This window comes from Corvus cornix, chromosome Z, assembly GCF_000738735.6.
Source record: "Corvus cornix cornix isolate S_Up_H32 chromosome Z, ASM73873v5, whole genome shotgun sequence".
NCBI classification, from domain to species: domain Eukaryota; kingdom Metazoa; phylum Chordata; class Aves; order Passeriformes; family Corvidae; genus Corvus; species Corvus cornix.
The window spans coordinates 65482656-65500203 of NC_046357.1; the positions used below are offsets into that span (position 1 = coordinate 65482656).

The 17548-nt window shown below is 39.2% G+C and overlaps 1 protein-coding gene across 8 annotated transcripts in view; it reads left to right on the plus strand.

Annotated features, from left to right (window-relative positions):
- FCHO2 (FCH and mu domain containing endocytic adaptor 2) overlaps nucleotides 1-2434 on the plus strand; it is an 85809-nt gene extending 83375 nt beyond the window's left edge. For all 8 annotated transcript variants that reach the window (XM_039566502.1, XM_039566503.1, XM_039566504.1 and 5 more), the window contains one exon: nucleotides 160-2434. In XM_039566502.1, the coding sequence (XP_039422436.1) occupies nucleotides 160-182 (23 nt within the window). In that variant the 3' untranslated portion in view covers nucleotides 183-2434. The remainder of the gene's footprint in view (nucleotides 1-159) is intronic.
- The last annotated feature ends 15114 nt before the right edge of the window (nucleotides 2435-17548 follow it).

The following is a 17548-nucleotide window of genomic DNA, read 5'->3' on the forward strand; positions in this document are numbered from 1 at the left end:
GAAACTGTTAAATGAGTGATGTATAAATAGTTACTCTTTATTGAAACATTTCTGACAAGTCAGTTTGCTTTTCCATAGTTATTCAAACTGCTCCAAGGAAAATATTGACAAAATCTGGTTTATCTACTGACTGCAAAAAAACTTACCTTTGTTTTTCAGGACGGTATATGGCAGACTGTTGATGTACCTGTGAAAGTCGTCAGATCAGGAGTGCAAGAAACCCACTCTGCCCTCTCTAATTTTCAAACACTATTTTAACATGCATTAATTTTTCCAAAATGTTGACCTACTTTGAGGCTAAACTACAGAAAGTAAATGCACTTTTAAGAGTCATTTTGAAAACTTTTTATTACTTTACAATAGCACTGAAGTTAACTTCAACACTGTCTGTAAATGATCAACTGCAATACTTGGGGAAAATTTGTTGAAAAATTAGTAACTTTATATAGATGAAGTCAAAATAGTAATCTGCAGTTGTAATGAAAGTATGAAATTTTATGTTGTACTGTAAACATTAAGCCTAAAATGTAGGGGAGTTACTAAGAAATATTTGAGCTTTTCATAAGTAATACTCATTTTTCAGATTCTTTAATTGCCAGCTTTTAATTGACAGTTTATAAAGATAGCAGAGGCTAAGTCTTGTGTAGTTCTTCTATCCACTCATGCCACAAGACCAGCTGAGTGAGAGATGTGTAAAAGTAACTTGATGCCCATGTATCATTGTTTTATATAGGTTTTTTTTTTTAACTAAGTGCAATGTGTTACAAATTGCAAAACACAGCAGAGATTTACATCTGCAATTAGTCAATTTTTTGGGCCTTGTGATTGAGTTAGTGCAGTAGATTTAATTTATTTTTGTATTAATTGCATAACATTTGTGCCTTTCAAAAAAAAAGCCTGTGCCTATCCAATTTGATACTCATGTGCCTCACTTCCTTTTTCAAAGTTTGGCTCTTCATCAAGGAAGCGTGGTATTTGTATTATACACACAACTGTTCAAAAATTATTTTCACTGCAATTTATTTAGAAGACAGGTTTGCAAAAACTCCAGTTAAGAAATTTAAAATACTGAATTACTTCCTCATGGAATAATTGCAATAAAATGTGGTTTTATTAAAGGGAGATGCATCATGCAGGACTCAGATACTTTTTCATTAAGTAACTTTAATGTCACCAAAGAGGAGAATCTGAAAAATCAGTGAAGATAGGAAAAACAAACTTCTAAAAGCAAACAGCATTACTCTTTGCTTTGGCAATAAGTCTTCAGACTTCGAGTGCTTTTGGGGATGTGTGATGTGAATGTACATATAGTACTTCAGGAGGCATTTTAAAAGGATATTTTATGGCTGCAGGATGACAAATCCTGCCATGTGTTCGTTTTTTTTTTGTAACTACCAATTTTAATATTTGTATTGTTATCTAATCTGCTTGCTACAGCCTAAGCATGGGGATGTGACACATCAGTAATAATTTTTTAAAGCAAGTCACTAATTTAGAAAATCTTCTATGTATTTGTATTACCAAGTTGGCTTTTTTTAAATGTTGAAATCATAAGCATTAAGGCAAAATAATACAATAACCTGCATATGAAAATTCTAAATGGACATACTAGTGTCTATTTCAAATTCTCTATTAAAACAGTAAAACGTGCTTGAGTTAATTCATGCAAAGCCAGTAATGAATTGGACTGCTGAAGCTTTACAAGAAATTATGCCTTTGCAGAGGCTGCATAAATTGTAGTGTACACTAGACATTTTTGCAGGTGAGAGTTTCATTGTTAGTACTAAGAACATACTGTACTGTAGATTTGATTGGTAGAGTACATTTGGCTCCTAATTTGCTAATCTTATTGATGATAAATTTATAACTGATAAAATGGTACAGTCTTTTTATTGGAATTTTAATTGTAACGTGCTTTACAATCAAACTGATTAACACAACAATACTTTATAAATGAAAAACAAAACCTATTATTGCTATTTTAATCAAGTATTATATTAATTTCTAAGTTAAATGAAGTAGTTAATGTTTCAGCACTTTTAAACTAGCCTTCATTCAGGTGTTTTTCATACATTTGCATTGGGTGCAGGTTACAATTTTGAAGCCATACAAGTTTATATAGACATTTTGTAAAGAAACTCAAAAACAATGTAAAAAGTACGTGTAGCTATCTGATATTGAAAAAAATAAAAAGTATGTAGCAAGCTGGTTCTTGCTTGTGTATACAGCAATATCCCTTGTAGCTGCCTCCTAAGAAAACTAATTTGTAAACACAACTCTAAAGGATCTGAATTTTTATGATTTGTTACTACATTAGACTGTAAATTAGAGCATACAAGTTTATCTTACAAAAATTGTAAATACTTCTGAATTTTCATAAAATGTAAATTTAAAAAATGTGCACCCATAATAAACATGTAATATATAAATTAAATACTGACTGATATTACCTGTACTTTTGCAGTTAGTTCCACAGATCTTCTAAGCAATAAGGTAATAGAGCAAAACCACGCCTGTATTAAATGTTTTTAAAGTGTCGATTGATTTTAAAGTGATAAAGGGTAGAGATCATTATGAACTCTTTTGTATATTTAAAAACAGAGGTAGATGGAAAGATGACTTCTCCAAAACGTTTCATCTTTACTAAACTGGAATGTCTGAGATGTCTATACTGGCCTATGCCTTTACTAAATTGATATGCTTCACTAATAAATTAGATTAGGTAAAACTGTGGATATGTTTATGAGAAAAATCCTAACTTGTGGACATGAGCTGCTGTCTGTAAGTAGTGCTATCAAATGCTGTAAATTCCCTGTCTTCCTTGATAAGAAAGGTATCATGTTGTTGCCTATATCTTCTTGTGTGTGCAGGAGAAGAATTAGTGACAGGATTAAAGTAATACTTTCTGATTTCTAATGTTCCACCAGTCACAAAGAGTAGAAAATTTAGTACTTCTTCAGCGTTCTGGGTGGTATAGTCCTTCTAAGCTTTGAGCACAGAACAGAAGTTGAAACTGAACAAATGTTTTTGAATCTGTTTGTTTCCTACTAATCCCAAGGCCTTTAGAAGCTTAGTAAGTAATGACTTATTAAATTCACTTTCTCAGCTGGTTGGATATCACTGCTATAGAGGTACCATTCTTGTCATGCAGGAAAGCAATAGTCCAAGGGCTTGATTCTTATCTTCTGCTGGCAGGCAGGAATGATGAATGCAAGTGCTCAGTGGTCAGACTGAATGGTCCATCTAACACAGCAGTCTCTCTTCAACACTGGTGAAAGAGCACACTAGAGCCTTGGAGAGCTCACGTGTCATTTGCTTTCTGCTCCCCCAGAGCACCTCAGTTATTGGATAGGGATGTAAAAAGGTGTTGCTCAGTTCTTCTAGTATTCATTGAATTTAAAGTTAACAGATCTGACAGAGGCTGCTCTGGCATGTCTGTTGACACTTGACTTGCACCCAGGTACTGTTCACAACTGCTGCAAACTGGATCACTACTGTCAAAGCAGGTTTGTGATTATCTAAGTACATGATCAGGTAGTTTTTCAGGGAAACCTATCTCTACCACTGCCAAATAACATTTATGTAGGGTATTTGAAGGAGCTAAGGTATTTGATTATGAACTGGAACAGTATGCGAGTTATAACTGGTGAGTTTTGCTATCTAACTAAAATGAAAGGTCTTGCATCATGCCAAAAAGAATTACATTTCAAGTCTTGTATGTTTGCAAAGCTTAAGATACACAAATGTTAAGATGGCTATCTTTTGTTTTGCAATTGCTAGATAATTGGCTTCCATTTCAGTTGTTATGAAAGGGAAATTATACTTAAGAACATGCAAGACAGAAAGTCAGGAATTCCTCCAAGCATAGAATAAGCTAAAAACAGTTCAAAGTACTAAAGCAGCAGATAACATATCTACTGTTGAGGTGCTCTTGATTGGACTGATTACCAAGTCTCTCAACTGAAAACTTAATGTTTATCTTTAACTCTACATACTATTACACCAGTAAGTATTCCTCCTCAGCTCACTTTGACCTCCATGTTTACTGGCATGTTGATTTTTGGGTTCTCCCCAAGTTCATTCAATAACCAATATAAGGAATACAGTCTTAAAAGAATAAAATAATCTTAAAATACAAGAGGCCTCTTCTGGATTCTGTTCAATTACTTATTGAACATTTAATACTCTAATTCTGCATTTTCTGTAACTGCTTTTTTCACTTCCTTTGTAATCCATTCTTCTTGATTTTAAATCTGGGATGGCTATTTTAATGATTGTAACCTAAAATATTATTTTTGTTTGCCATTGTCCCAGCTAAATTTATTTTAAAAAGTCTTGTTCTGTAACTTAGTTATTATTATTACTCAGCAGGATTTTTTTAAAGGTTAATAATCATAAGCTACAAATCATGCCAATTTCACTACTCTGATTATTCAGCTTTTCCTCTTACTGTGTCCCAATCTGCCTTCTTGAAGTCCTCATTTCTTAAGTCATGTTTTCTGCTCCCAAAAGTTAGCAGTAGTAATGTGTTCAGCGATGACTCCAATCTTTCTCCATCCTGGTTAAGGAAGCAGCCCATTTTTACAACAATTGCTGATTCTCCCCTCCAGATGTTCCCTCCTGCTTTGCTGTTTGATAAGATCCTTATATAATATCCACAGCCTTCCCTTCTGCTTCCCACTCTTGTCATTGGTAGGTTATACAAATAGTCATCACTAATAAAGAAATGTTAAGGCTGCCCCAGTGTTAGTACTGATGACATTGCATCCAGGTAGGATGCACCACTGCAGCTTGGGAAGGAAAAAACCCAAAACCCAACAGCCTAAGCTCAAAAACTGTTATTTATCTCCCACCTGTGTTGAACTCTCTTTTTCTGGCACCTTACAGGACCGTGGATTTAGACAGGGAACAGCCAGAATTTTCAGCCCGTAAGCACCTGACCTCATTCTTCAATGCAAGTTTCTCTTTCACAGGTGAAAATCCCTTGGCCTGTGTGCATAAGTCCCTTCTCACTTCTGAGCAGTTCCTAGATTGACAGCACATGCTAAGTGCTTGAGTGTGTGAGCACAGGAGGAGTGTTGTAGTCTATGATTTGCCATCTCTGCAGCTGACATCCCTTTGAAGTCTCACCAGTCTTTTCCCATGGGTAGGCCAAGTGCTGCCACACCTTTTCCCCTGCTGAAATCACAGTTCTATACTCTGAGTCACTTGATTAGAAACACTAGACTGGATGTCTGCTTCTAGTGAGATTACAGAATAAATTTAGTTTTCTTTCAGGATTAAAATGAAGATTTCTCAATTTAAAAACTGCATCTTGTACATGTAGCACAAGAAACTCAGCCCTCAGATGACTGCTGTTAGTCTGGCATAATTTCTCTAGATAATATAGAGGTAGTATAGAGCAAATACTACTCTCACAGGAAAGAGAATAAGGAAATAACAGGGAAAAATGAATGTGGGCACCAGTGTTCCCTTTGGATTAAGGGGAAGAATACGTATTTGCCACAACTTTCCCATAGAGGAGCTGAAAATGTAAAAAAATTCAGGATGATGGGCCATTAGAGCTACTTCTTTGGCATTTTGCAAGATACTTGAGACGACCATCAAACTTCTCAAAACGGAAGTTGTATCCTTAATACGATGGGAGAACATGGAGGATATCTTCTCTGTCCACCTAGCTATGAGCTAGAACTTGTCATTACTGCACTCACTAAGTACCAGCCTTTGCTTACAGGAAACAATAAGTTTCCCAGCAGGAGAAATATGGAACCTGGACCCCCATTTTCCTCAGCTATGACCTTTCCAGATTGCTCAAGGTGGCAGTGCTTTTGCCAGCTGCTCCCCAAGAGATGCCACAAAAACATACATTAGAATTCAGAGGTTTTTGGCAAATAGCATCCTCTAGTCATTCCTCCAAGTGATTGTCCAGCTTATAACAGTCGTACAGTAACATGGTTTTGGTAAAGTATAGTGAAACCATAATTTGTGTTTCAGGAAGCAGTTCATCCCATCTGTAGGCAGCAACAGTGCAGTCTGGCTTTTCATGCTACCCACAGTTAGGAAAAACAGCTGTTGTCACAAGTTGTAAAAGAAGCTTTCAAAAAAATGTTACACTGTTCTTGAAGTGGTGACTGTTACCTCAGCATCAGTTTATAAGCAAAAAATTACCCTTTAAGAGTCCTCCTGGGCCCAGGAACATAGACTCAGCTATACCTTCTATCTAGGTATCAGTAAAGGTGTTTGTACCAACACACAACAGGACCAGTAGTATCCAGAAGACATGTTCCCTATTTCAACTACTGACAACAGTCTACAAGCCATTATTTTAGTGTGTGGAGCAAAAAGACCTTGCTTGTATGAGAAGCAGCACCAGTGTACTGCTATGTCCTCTTCACAGAAGCTGTAAAGTAGTAACAGCATACGATGCCATACACAGGAGAGTCTCAACAGAAGACAGATTTCTGCATCAACCCTGTAAAAGCTAAGTGATTTGCAACCTCCTCCTACTCCATTCAGTAATCTTTTCCGTTGTTTTTAATGGAATTATAAAAACAGTAGAATATTTCAGTTAAGACCTTGGTTGGTGTTTGTAGGGAGCAATATCGTACTCATCTGTTCAGTCAAAGATTGGTTATACAATTGTTTTAAACTTCTTGTTAAGTCTCTTTTGGACACTTGTCTTTAGTTAAAGGATCTTCTATTCTTTTCGACATTTAAAAGTGTTCCATACTTGCTCCGTATCTCCATTGAAGTTTAGGAAACCCTTCTTTGCCTCTCTCCCATCAAGGTAGGTGTTTTAATGGTTATTGCTGCCACTGTCTATATTTAAAGACACATGAATTGTATGTTTACAACAGATACACGATGCACTCTAACCAGACGTTTGCAAGTAGTGATTCAAATGAATATTAGACCACATCAGGTATGTCTTCCATTGTTCTCCGTAGATGTTACTGGCTCTACAGAGAATACTGTAGGCATATGCTCCACTGTCATCTCTATAACTCAACTATGGTGGTAGTAGTAATCGGGCCAAAGTGAGGAACATGTTAAAAATAGTGTGGGATTATTTCTATGGGAAGAAACTGATGTCAGCCTCACAAAATAATGCACACTGCATGAGACCTCCTTGCTGTAGTCAATATTTACTTTTAAATCAGAAAAACACAGCTGCTGGTAAGGATAATATTGGAATTACTTACAGTCTGCTTATACCTTGATTTACAGAGATACTGTTAGCTTTCAAGTGGTCTTCTGTCAGCCATGTCTAATCTTGGAGACCCCCTTTGGAACATTTGCCTGAGTTAAGGAATTCAGTGCTCTTGTACAGCAGCTGTTTTCTTCTAGGAAGGTCCTAGACTTCTGCAGAAGCTGCCACACTTGCTGGCTGTGAGCACATTATGGGCAATTCACTTGTAGTGCCAAAAATTAGCTCAAAAATGGGGTTGGGAGCACAGCAGTTGTGGAAATAAACATAAATAAAATGCTCTCTGATGCAGTTGACAAACAAAAAATCATAAATGACACTTAAGTTGCTTATGTGGACTGCACAAGCGAACATTAGTGACAATCAAGTCACCACTACTTGATTACATTTGTTGTTAGTAATCAGGTTCAAGTGGTATGGCCAGGTTCTACTAAAAATGGTCAACTTTTAGATTTTTGGATATGCTCATAATGCAATAATTCCTTGATTGAGATGCCTAGAGTAATTGAACACAACTCAACTGGTTTCGGCTACAGCTTCATGATGAGTCAGTTTGCTCAATAGTACAATATTGTCAAAAGGCATGGGCCAAGCTGTCCATCTTCACTCAACACGAGCTCTGTACCAGCCCTGTACCAGCTTGTGATTCAGCTTACCAACCAAATGTAAGTCAAACCCAGGAAACAAAGAAAGTTCTGTTCTAAGTTAAGCCAACTGAACTAACTTGCAGGAGGATCTGGCAAACAGGGATTCCCAGCCTAGGGGTGGAGATGTGATAGAGAATGAGATCTCCCACTTTAGACAAAAACCCATCACCGGCCCAGGCCACCTGTTCACTAAATCACAGAGAGGGGAACTAGAAACAGTTGTCTCCAATGACATCAGGGAAGGCTTCTCTTAATAGTGGCTTTAAATCTTGAAATTATAAACTATACAAGATTTATAAGAAAAGCAAATTAAACACAGGGGGTAGGAAAGTCCACAAAGATAGTTTGACTGAGGGTGATAAATAGGTGTTTGCTCCAAAAAACAACAAAAACGTTTAACTTCCACTGTGTTATGGGATCCATACTAGATGGAAATGCCAGAATCAGTAAAAACAAAGAGTGAGAAAGAAAAGTATTCAGTAAATATTTTGCCGCATTTCATAAAGGCTATCTAGATCATGTAGTCACATGGTGAAATACTTTGCGATCCAAGAGTATCTGAAGAGAGATATTAATACATCATCTACTAAAGCTAAATATTTTTAAACCACCATATCAGATAAAAAACATCCAAGAATTTAGGAAGTTGAATAAGTCATACTATGGATGATTAATTTTTATTTCAGTGATTCTCAAATACTGGAAAAGATTAGAAGATTAAAAGAAAGATAACACCATTACAGAAAAAGGGGGGAAAAAAGAAAGAAAAAAAAGAAAAGGTATCAATCCAAATAACTGTAATATAGAACTTGGTGAGAAAATTTAAAAAATACATAAGATAATTAGTGTCAGTCATGGATGTACCAAATGGAGGTCTAAACTAATTTAGGATTAGTTTGAAAATCTGGATCATAAGAATACTAGGGTCAAAGGAAAAAAGGATTTATATAAGATGTCTGATTTAGAAGTACGCAACATTTGGTTTATAACTAGAGCAATGCAAGAACATAGTAGATTAAAAAATTAGTCTTAAGATGTAACTGAAGAGGGAATCAACTTTAAACACCATTCTGTTGGGCTCCTGCAGGCTTTATAATATCTAATATTTTTCCAATTACTGATGTTAAAAAACCTGAAGCTTTGCAGATGACAAAAGGTTGTAGTAGAAAAAAATAAGCGAGGTCTCAAGTGCAGTTTTTAACCACTTAATCATCATCCAAAATGGCAGGAAGATGCTATAGTATCAAATAAGTAAGAACAAAATAACATCACTTTGGGATAACTAAGGACTTTCCTGAACTATTCTAAAAAAGCCAGTGCTAGATCTTCTGAGAAGTCTGCAGATCTTCATGGGATCACAGAAGATCTGAGGCTAGATGGAACTCTGAACAACATCTAGCCACTTCCCCTGCTCAAAGTAGGGACAAACTTCCTGCAATCTCCACCCATGTTTTCCTGCATCCATGTCAGATCATATGAGACCCTTAAAGACAATTAAGATGTCTGATATGATTCAGGCACATATTATGGACCAAGTCAAACGTTCTTATCCCTTAAATAAGAGCTCTAACACAAAGCTGAATTCACTATATGTATATAGCATACACTATAGTAGAGTCGCATACTGTGCAGAGAAGACACAAACCTTGGTGGAGCAGTGTCCTAGGCACCTTCTTCTTATGTTTCTGAAATCTTTCCTCAGATAATCCAAGATGTATCAGTGATTCCCTGTTTGGAGTATAATATAAGAAGGGAAATGGACCATTTGTCAGAAAAAATATATTATCAATATTCAGAAATTCTTCATGGCACATAGACCAATCATCTCCCTTTCTCTCTGCCTCAAGGCTTTCAGAATACGTAAGAGAAACCTGAATTTGAGAGAATTCAGCAACCTGTGGTGCCACACAGACATTTAATATCTTTTAACATTGGGAAGCAAGTAGCTTAGGTGTGTGGCAGTAGCATGCAGTAGGTACTGTTAGTTAAAGAAAGGCCTTTGGCTCCAGTGGCTGGATACATCCATGCACAGACACGCACCTGCAACACTCAGAAGAAACAATAACCTGCCTTACTTCTGTGGTGATGAATTACTCAATATAAGAAAACAAACTTTGAGATTGCATGGAAATTAATTACCAGCATCTATAACAGCAAAATAAATAGACAAAGTAAGCAAAATATCATCAAAAAATCAGCTTAGACAAGGGCCCCCCTACAAAATAAAAAAATCCAAAAGCAATCCAACCAAAAAAACTTACACTGCATTTATAATCATGCGTGAAAGTACTGGTCATGAATAAGATAAAAATCCTTGTTTCTTTTCTTAATTTTTAAACAAGATGCACTAACATGTGAAATGCAGAGGTAGAGACATTAATCTTAATATTATTCATTTACATTCCTTTAAAATCAATATGGAGGATATTGAAAAACAAGCTATGGGACTTGCAGAACGAGTGGAATAGAACAGCTGATTTGAGTCTATTTTATACTGTCAAAGCCTAAGGACTTACTTCATCTCAGCTGATATGAACCTAGGTAGAAAAACAGTATTCCATGGCAACAGCACTGTATAGGAAAAGTTGTCAGAAGCTTTCCCCATGTCCAGTAGAGCCAATGCCAGCCAGCTCCAAGATGGACTTGCTGCTGGACAAGGCCAAGGCCACCAGTGACTATGGCAGAACCTCTAGGGTAACATATTTGAAGGAAAAAAAGTTATTGCACAGATGTAGTTGCAGCCATGGAAGAATGGAGGATCTCAAGATCATTAAGTCCTGGTCGGACTTGTGACCCTGTGGAAGAGTGGTCCACGCTGCACCAGTCCCGGAGAGCTGTTGCCCATGGGATGGAATCACAATGGATAAATTCATGGAGAACTGTCTCCTATGGGAGGGACCCCATGTTAGAGCAGGGGAAAGACTCCTCTGCCTGAGGGCAGGAACGAAGTGTTACTGTAACCCTCATCCCCCATCTCTCTGCACCGGTGTGAGGAGGAGGTAGAGCTTGAGGGGGAAATGGTTTTAAGATTTATTTTACTTCTCATTGTCCTGCTCTGATTTTGAGCAGTAATAAATTCAGTTAAGTTCCCCAAGTCAAGTATGTTTTGCCCATGACAGTAATAAATAAATGATCTCTCCCAGTCCTTATCTCAACCCATGAGACTAGTTATATTCTCTTTCCTGTCCAGCTGAGGAGGGGAATTACAGGGCAGCTTTGGTGGGTGCATGGCTTCCAGACAGGGTCAACAATCACAGGAGTGAACAAAATATTTATCAAGCCAATAATGTTTGGCACACAATCTCATAAAGTTCTGCTCTATAACTTTAATAGAGATACTAGTTTCTATTCAACATGTGTCAATCCAAGAGGGCCAAGTACAGGATCCTTAGCTCTGATATAGCACACTGATGGTAGAGGGTGACAATATCTCTTGCATAACTTTGATTCTTTCACTAAGATAAATGCAAACCAGCACATTTTGACCACTCAATCATTTTCAGTAGTGCAAAAATCAAAACAATAGATCTCATTGTATACTTCCAAATGAATCCTCACCTCCCAGTTGGGACCCATTCTTAGTCTGAGAATTCAAGGTCTTGCTTTTATTTAAACTCTGCTGTAATTTGGGCAAGCACAAAACCAGCATCTACAGCTCCGTAAAACATTTGGGTGGGAGCACAAAAACATCTGGACTCAGCTCTCTAGTAAACCAAAATACAAATCTCTCAGGTCACACAAAATAAGCAGTATGACCCTGTAGCCTAGAAATGAACAATCAGTCCCAGGAGTCACAGAAGCACAGAATTGTTTAGGTTGAAAAAGACTTAAGGTCAGAGAGTCCAACCACTAACCCAGTGCTGGCATGTCCACAATTAAACCATGTTACAAGTGCCATAGTCGCATATCTTTAAATTTCCTGCAGGGATGGTTTCTCCATCATTTCCCTGAGCAGACTGGTCCAATGCTTGCCAACCCTATCGGTGAAGAAATATTTCTTGATATCTAATCTAAATTTCCCCTGTAACAACTTGAGGCTTTTTCCTCTTGTCCTATTGCTTGTCCCTATTGCTTGTCACTTGGGAGAAGAGACCAACCCCCATCTGGCTACAGCCTCCCTTCAGGCAGTTGTAGAGAGTGATAAGGTCTCCTCTGAGCCTCCTCTCCAAGCTAAACACCCCCAGCTCCCTCAGCTGCTCGTAATAGGAGTTGTGCTCCAGACCCTTCATCAGCTTTGTTGTCCTTTGGACATGCTCCAGCACCCCAACCTCCTTCTTGTACTTTCCCCTGAACTGGTGCCACTTACTCATTGACATTTAAAAGCTAAGTGAACTCAGTCATTGTCACACAATCAATGTGCATTTTTTTCCTGGTTAAGTGTATATCAAACCTACCAGTTGTTACAGTGGGGATACTGCAACACACATATCAAACAACAAGGCCCGTGGAAAAGAAATATATATGGACAGATTCTTGATAGATGTTTCAGAGATGTTTATTTCTCCAGCTTCACGGCTGGGATCTGCCGAGGAACTGCGGCAATCACAGGACCCGAGGGTCCTTGCCCACACAGGGGAACACAAAACAACCAATGGGGAACGACCACATGGCAGGGGGAAAGGGACCCCGACAACCAGTCTTGTATTCCTTTAAAATAAGGGCACCAGTGACAAAATCTTGAACAGAAAATTACATATGTTTTAGGATTTCAAAACTGCCCTTCTAACAGGTGGACAGATTTTCTCAAGTCCGGACTGGGTCTCTTCATGCACTGGATGAGAAGTAATAGAAGAGCTTTGCATTCCTCTTTCCTTCCATCCTCAGAACGACCAAGCTGCCCTTCCGCAGAATTCCATTCCTGACTGTGAGAAGCAGCACAGCCTTCAGCCAGGGAAGGTTGTCTGCCTCAGAACCCTGTTCTGACAGGTGCAGCACGTTGTCTCAGGCTCAATTCCTCATCCCAGTGTCATCACAGCACAGTGCAAGAGGTTATGGGTTTCCAGTGCCACCAGCTGAAATAGCTTGTCATGCCTGTCTCTTAAAAATCAAATGTAATCAGAATAAGCAAACCCAACAAATTAAGATGCAGATTTGAGATATGGATCTACCTCTCCTGGCCAAAACAAAGCTATTTGATTTTTATGAGGGTTAATGCATAACCTCTCTGAATTTCATTAATTTTTAATCACTTTTCTCTTACATCCTTTCAATACTTACAGGGAGCTTATAAGAAAAATGGGTATAGAGCTTTCAGCAGGGCCTGTTGCAATAGAACAAAGGGTTTTAAACTGAACTAAGGGTAGATGTAGAGTAGATAGAAGGAAGAGATAGTTCATGATGACAGTGCTGCAGCACTGTAACAGGTTGCCCAAAGTGGTGGTAGCTGCCCCATCCCTGGAACCATTCACGGTCAGATGTGACAGGGCTCTGAGCAACTTGATCTAGTTGGAGATGCCCTTGCTCGTTGCAGGGAGGCTGGAATAGATGACCTTGAAAGATCCCTTCCAACCCAAACTATTCTGTGATTCACTAACAGAAATACGAAATGAGTCTGTTACATTCCCACACCTTTTAGATGGGTGGAGCAAAGAAGTAGGGAAAGAAGATTTATTAAGAGCAGATGGTGACCATCAGCCAAGTCATGGACACTCCTGGTATGCCCAGGCTCTGAAGAGAGCAGTCAACTTGATCTTCTTATTGGATCTTTCTCAGTTGCTCCTGAGTAGGGATCATCACATGTCACTAGGATGCACCGCACTAGTGTACAAATGCCACCGACCCAACTGGCTGCTGTTTTGTGGGGAGAGTGTCAGTCCCCCATTTATCCTCCCTTCTAGTATAGACAGCAACATACTTTTTTCTGTGGTTCTTTTGTAGTTATCTGCTGAACTACAAAGAAGAACTATTTCAGGATTAATTAAGTTTGGTTCCAAAGCTTACTGAAAGCTGGCAGCAATGTTTTTGTCTTTTCTAAGCATATAAATTGACAAATTTAATAAAATAAACATTTTATAGACTTGTATTTCTAAGTATAGATCTTTTGAGTCTACCAGAACCTAAATAAACCAAAACACACAGTTCTTAACTATTCCGTCAAGCTTTGCACTTTCTATGCAAACCAACTTCTTGATGTGAACTGGCTGCACAGAACTTAGTGGGAGCTGGAGAGCTGGGTGACTCTTGACTTCTGCATCATCATCTCACTTGGTCCATACCATCACAGCAATTATGAAGAGAAATGTACCATGTGTTTCCTCCATGCACTCTTCAGCAAATCCTGCTCCAAAGTATACCAACAAAAGGTCAGCTGTCACTGAAACAAAGTGAGTAGCATCAGCCTTGATTTAAGGGTCTTCTAAAAAGCTTCAAAGTGTGCCATGAATTATAAACACTAGGTATTTTGATGATGGCTACATTTTCACCAGGACAGTTTAGGACAATCTGGATTCTCTCACTGGGTTTTCAAACATCTGAAAACATTCTGCAGATAATACTTACTGTTTCGAGCTGAAGCAAAACCTCAGCACATCCAGTATTTCACATGTCTACTTGCAACAACTGTGGTTTTAGACTCATCTCATATTACACACAACATATTAATACCTCTTCTGCACAGTGGAATTTTAATCCAGAAGTGACCAGCATTTAGTTTTACTTTACTTAAGGGCATTTGTACCCTTTGTCTTGGTTTAAAGACAGGCATCTGCTAAGGAAGGCAGGAGCCTCCCTTGGAATGGCAGATGCGACCCCCCCCTCCCTCCGAGTTATTACAATTTTGAAATCAAGGGGGCTTTTAGGCAAAGATGTGGGAAATAGGAATAACAGTTCTTTACTATTATATATCTATGTGTGTATAACAAGGCAAACAAACAGCAATAACTGCGGCAGTAACAGCAGACAGAAGCACAAAACCCAGCCCCAGCCCTCTCGGCTGTCGGGCCCTTTCCCCTCGGGTGCAGTTCCGCTCGCAGCCGGCAGGGGCGCTGGCGGCTCCCGGTGAGCAGGGCAGGTGCGATGGTTCCCCCGCGGCTGCAGGGGGCGCTCCGGAGCGAGCTCGGGGAGCACGCGGCATGGCGGCCTGGGATCCCGGGAAGGGATGGGACAAAGGCTTCACAAACCCCTGGGCAGCCGATCCCGGTGTCCGGCCGGACCCTCGGGAACAGCAGGCTGGAACGGCAGGGACGAGCACAAATCCCGGGTGGCAGACGAGTGGAGCTGCGGTGAGGAACCCCCGGAGGTCCGGGCAGGCAGGGCGTGCGGGGCTACACAGCAGCGAAGGCTCCAAGCAAGGCGGGGGCAGGGCGGCCGCAGCCCGGCTCCCAGCGGGGCAGGGAAGGCGGGCTTGGGAAATCCCAGGGTTTTCTCTGAGGCACCTGAGCAGATGGTGAACAGTCCCTCTTTAGTAAGGTGGGGTGTTAGGGTCCCAGTGCAACAGCCGCTCCAGTGAGCAGGCTCCACTCACAGTAGAAGGCAGGCAGCCAAAAGCAGAAGCGTGCAGTGCTGACAAACTCCCTCCACAACGATGGCAGCCTCTCTCCCTCCGACCACCGAGAACACCAACCAGCCAGGCGTGTACCCAATCCCCAGGTGAAAGGGAGTAGCCAGATGGACCACTCCCCCTATGGCCAGGTCTTTTGTTTTTCTTAAGCACCCAGTAATTTGTTGCCGTGGCAACAGGTATGGGGAAAATTAAGAGAAAAAGAAAACAGGACGACTCCTAAAACCCCAACACCTTGTTTCTAGAGACCATCATCTTTAGGCAAACTATTCAAACCAACTGTCTTTGACATTTATAAGCATGTCTGCTAAATTAAAAAAAAAAAAAGAGGCATTCAAAGTTAGTAATTTTTCATTTATATTTCATCAGATTATTGCTATAAGCAGTGGCTTCCATCAAAATAGCCTCAACTAATTCCCAGTCACTAAATCATGAGCAACTATATTTCTCTGCTCATCATCCTGAATGGTAATCTTCTTGTCGGTGTCTTCATGAGTGTTACTGACTCTAACCCCAGAAATCATTTCAAAAAAAGTGACTTTCTGGTAGCTCTGGGTTCCATGTAATACTCCAGCTGTGAATGCACTGCATTTTTTCATAACTCTAGCATTGCTTCCCATGCCAGTCAAAAATACTTTCTTTTCTCTACTAGCACTCACATCCAAAAACTACTGTCATACAACTATGTCCAGCCTTAATATAAAAAATTTTCTCAGTACTTTCCTGTATGGTAAAACCCAATAAGACTCAGTTTTTGCCAAATACTGCCATTTATGCTGTGAACTTAAAATATGCATTACTTGTAGTTAAACAGTTACCTTTAAAAAGTTTTAAAATCTATAATTTTAAAAATAATTCTTATCTTAAATCACAGTATATGGCTCAAGATCACAGTTTTATGACTGCAGTCCCATGGCAGGAATCAACAGCCACTTAATGCACTGAAAACTCATACCAGGCTGAGTCAGAATCTCAAGACCTGAAGAATGATATTCCTGAAATCCCTTCTTTCATCATGGGGGTCAAGTCCTTAAGCCCAAGATTACAAGAAACCCAAGTGGTGGATGGAGGGGAAAAGCTGATGACAGGCTTTGTAGACAGAAATCATTTTTAGGTAGATGCTGGCCAACAAGCCTGCTAATTGTTATGACTGACTTTTTTTTTTTAAGTGAAATTCTTGATATGTCAGGTTTGGTACAAGAAGTATTTACATAAAATAAAAAACTATTTATGTAACAGGAAAAGAGACAGAACATATATCACAGCAGCGGTCCAATAATTTAATAGTATCAGAGAACCAAAGAAAGCTTAGCCTGACAAAATACTTCATACAGAAATGTGCACCACAGAAGTGTTTTTATTAATTATTTAAATTCTATGTTGAAAAAACAAAGTAACCAGAATCAGGCATTAGAAAACTGACATATAAACATAACTAAATCTCCTTGTGTCACTGCTGTTAGACTTCATAAAACAGTCTGATTCTACCTTTTGATGCTCTCTCATTCTTCGCAAGAATTAATCTTCAGCTTGAGTTTTTAAACAAGCACAGGTCATTTTCTTTTGTTGTTCTTCAAACTTTTTTTTTTATCCTTCACTGAAATAGTTCCTTCATCACAGAACACAGGAATTGTTACTTCCCAGTCTCTCCTTACCACGAGACCCTTCTCAGTAGTATCACGAGTGTTACACGACTGAAGCCCCTACAGTCAATGGTAGCTCAGTCAGGACACAAACAGTTGAGATAGCAAAGGGTCATTAACACTCAGGAACCTACACTTCTGGAAAGCTTGAAGCCTTCTACACCATTACAAGCTCCTTCCTACACCCAGCATGTATTTTCATACCCTCTTTGGTTATCAATTCAATTCCAATTTTCCCTTGCTCTCTACCCAAATGCAGATTGCCTACAAAAAGCTACACATAGAATTTTCACCCAATCTTACTGTCTAACCAAACTATCTCTCTGTCAAGCAAGACTTTAATCACTCTCTTTTCCTCCTGCCATATATTTTCCCGGCATCACTCCATCCCTGTTCTGGCTCATCTTGTTTTGACTTACATAAACCCAAACAGGTTTCCCCACACCTCACTGGCTACCAGGCTGCTGTTAACCACCTTGGTAAACTTTAGTCACGTTGTCTTGGTCCTGCCACTGTTACAGCACTTACAAATGGCCCATCTTGATCTTCCTTC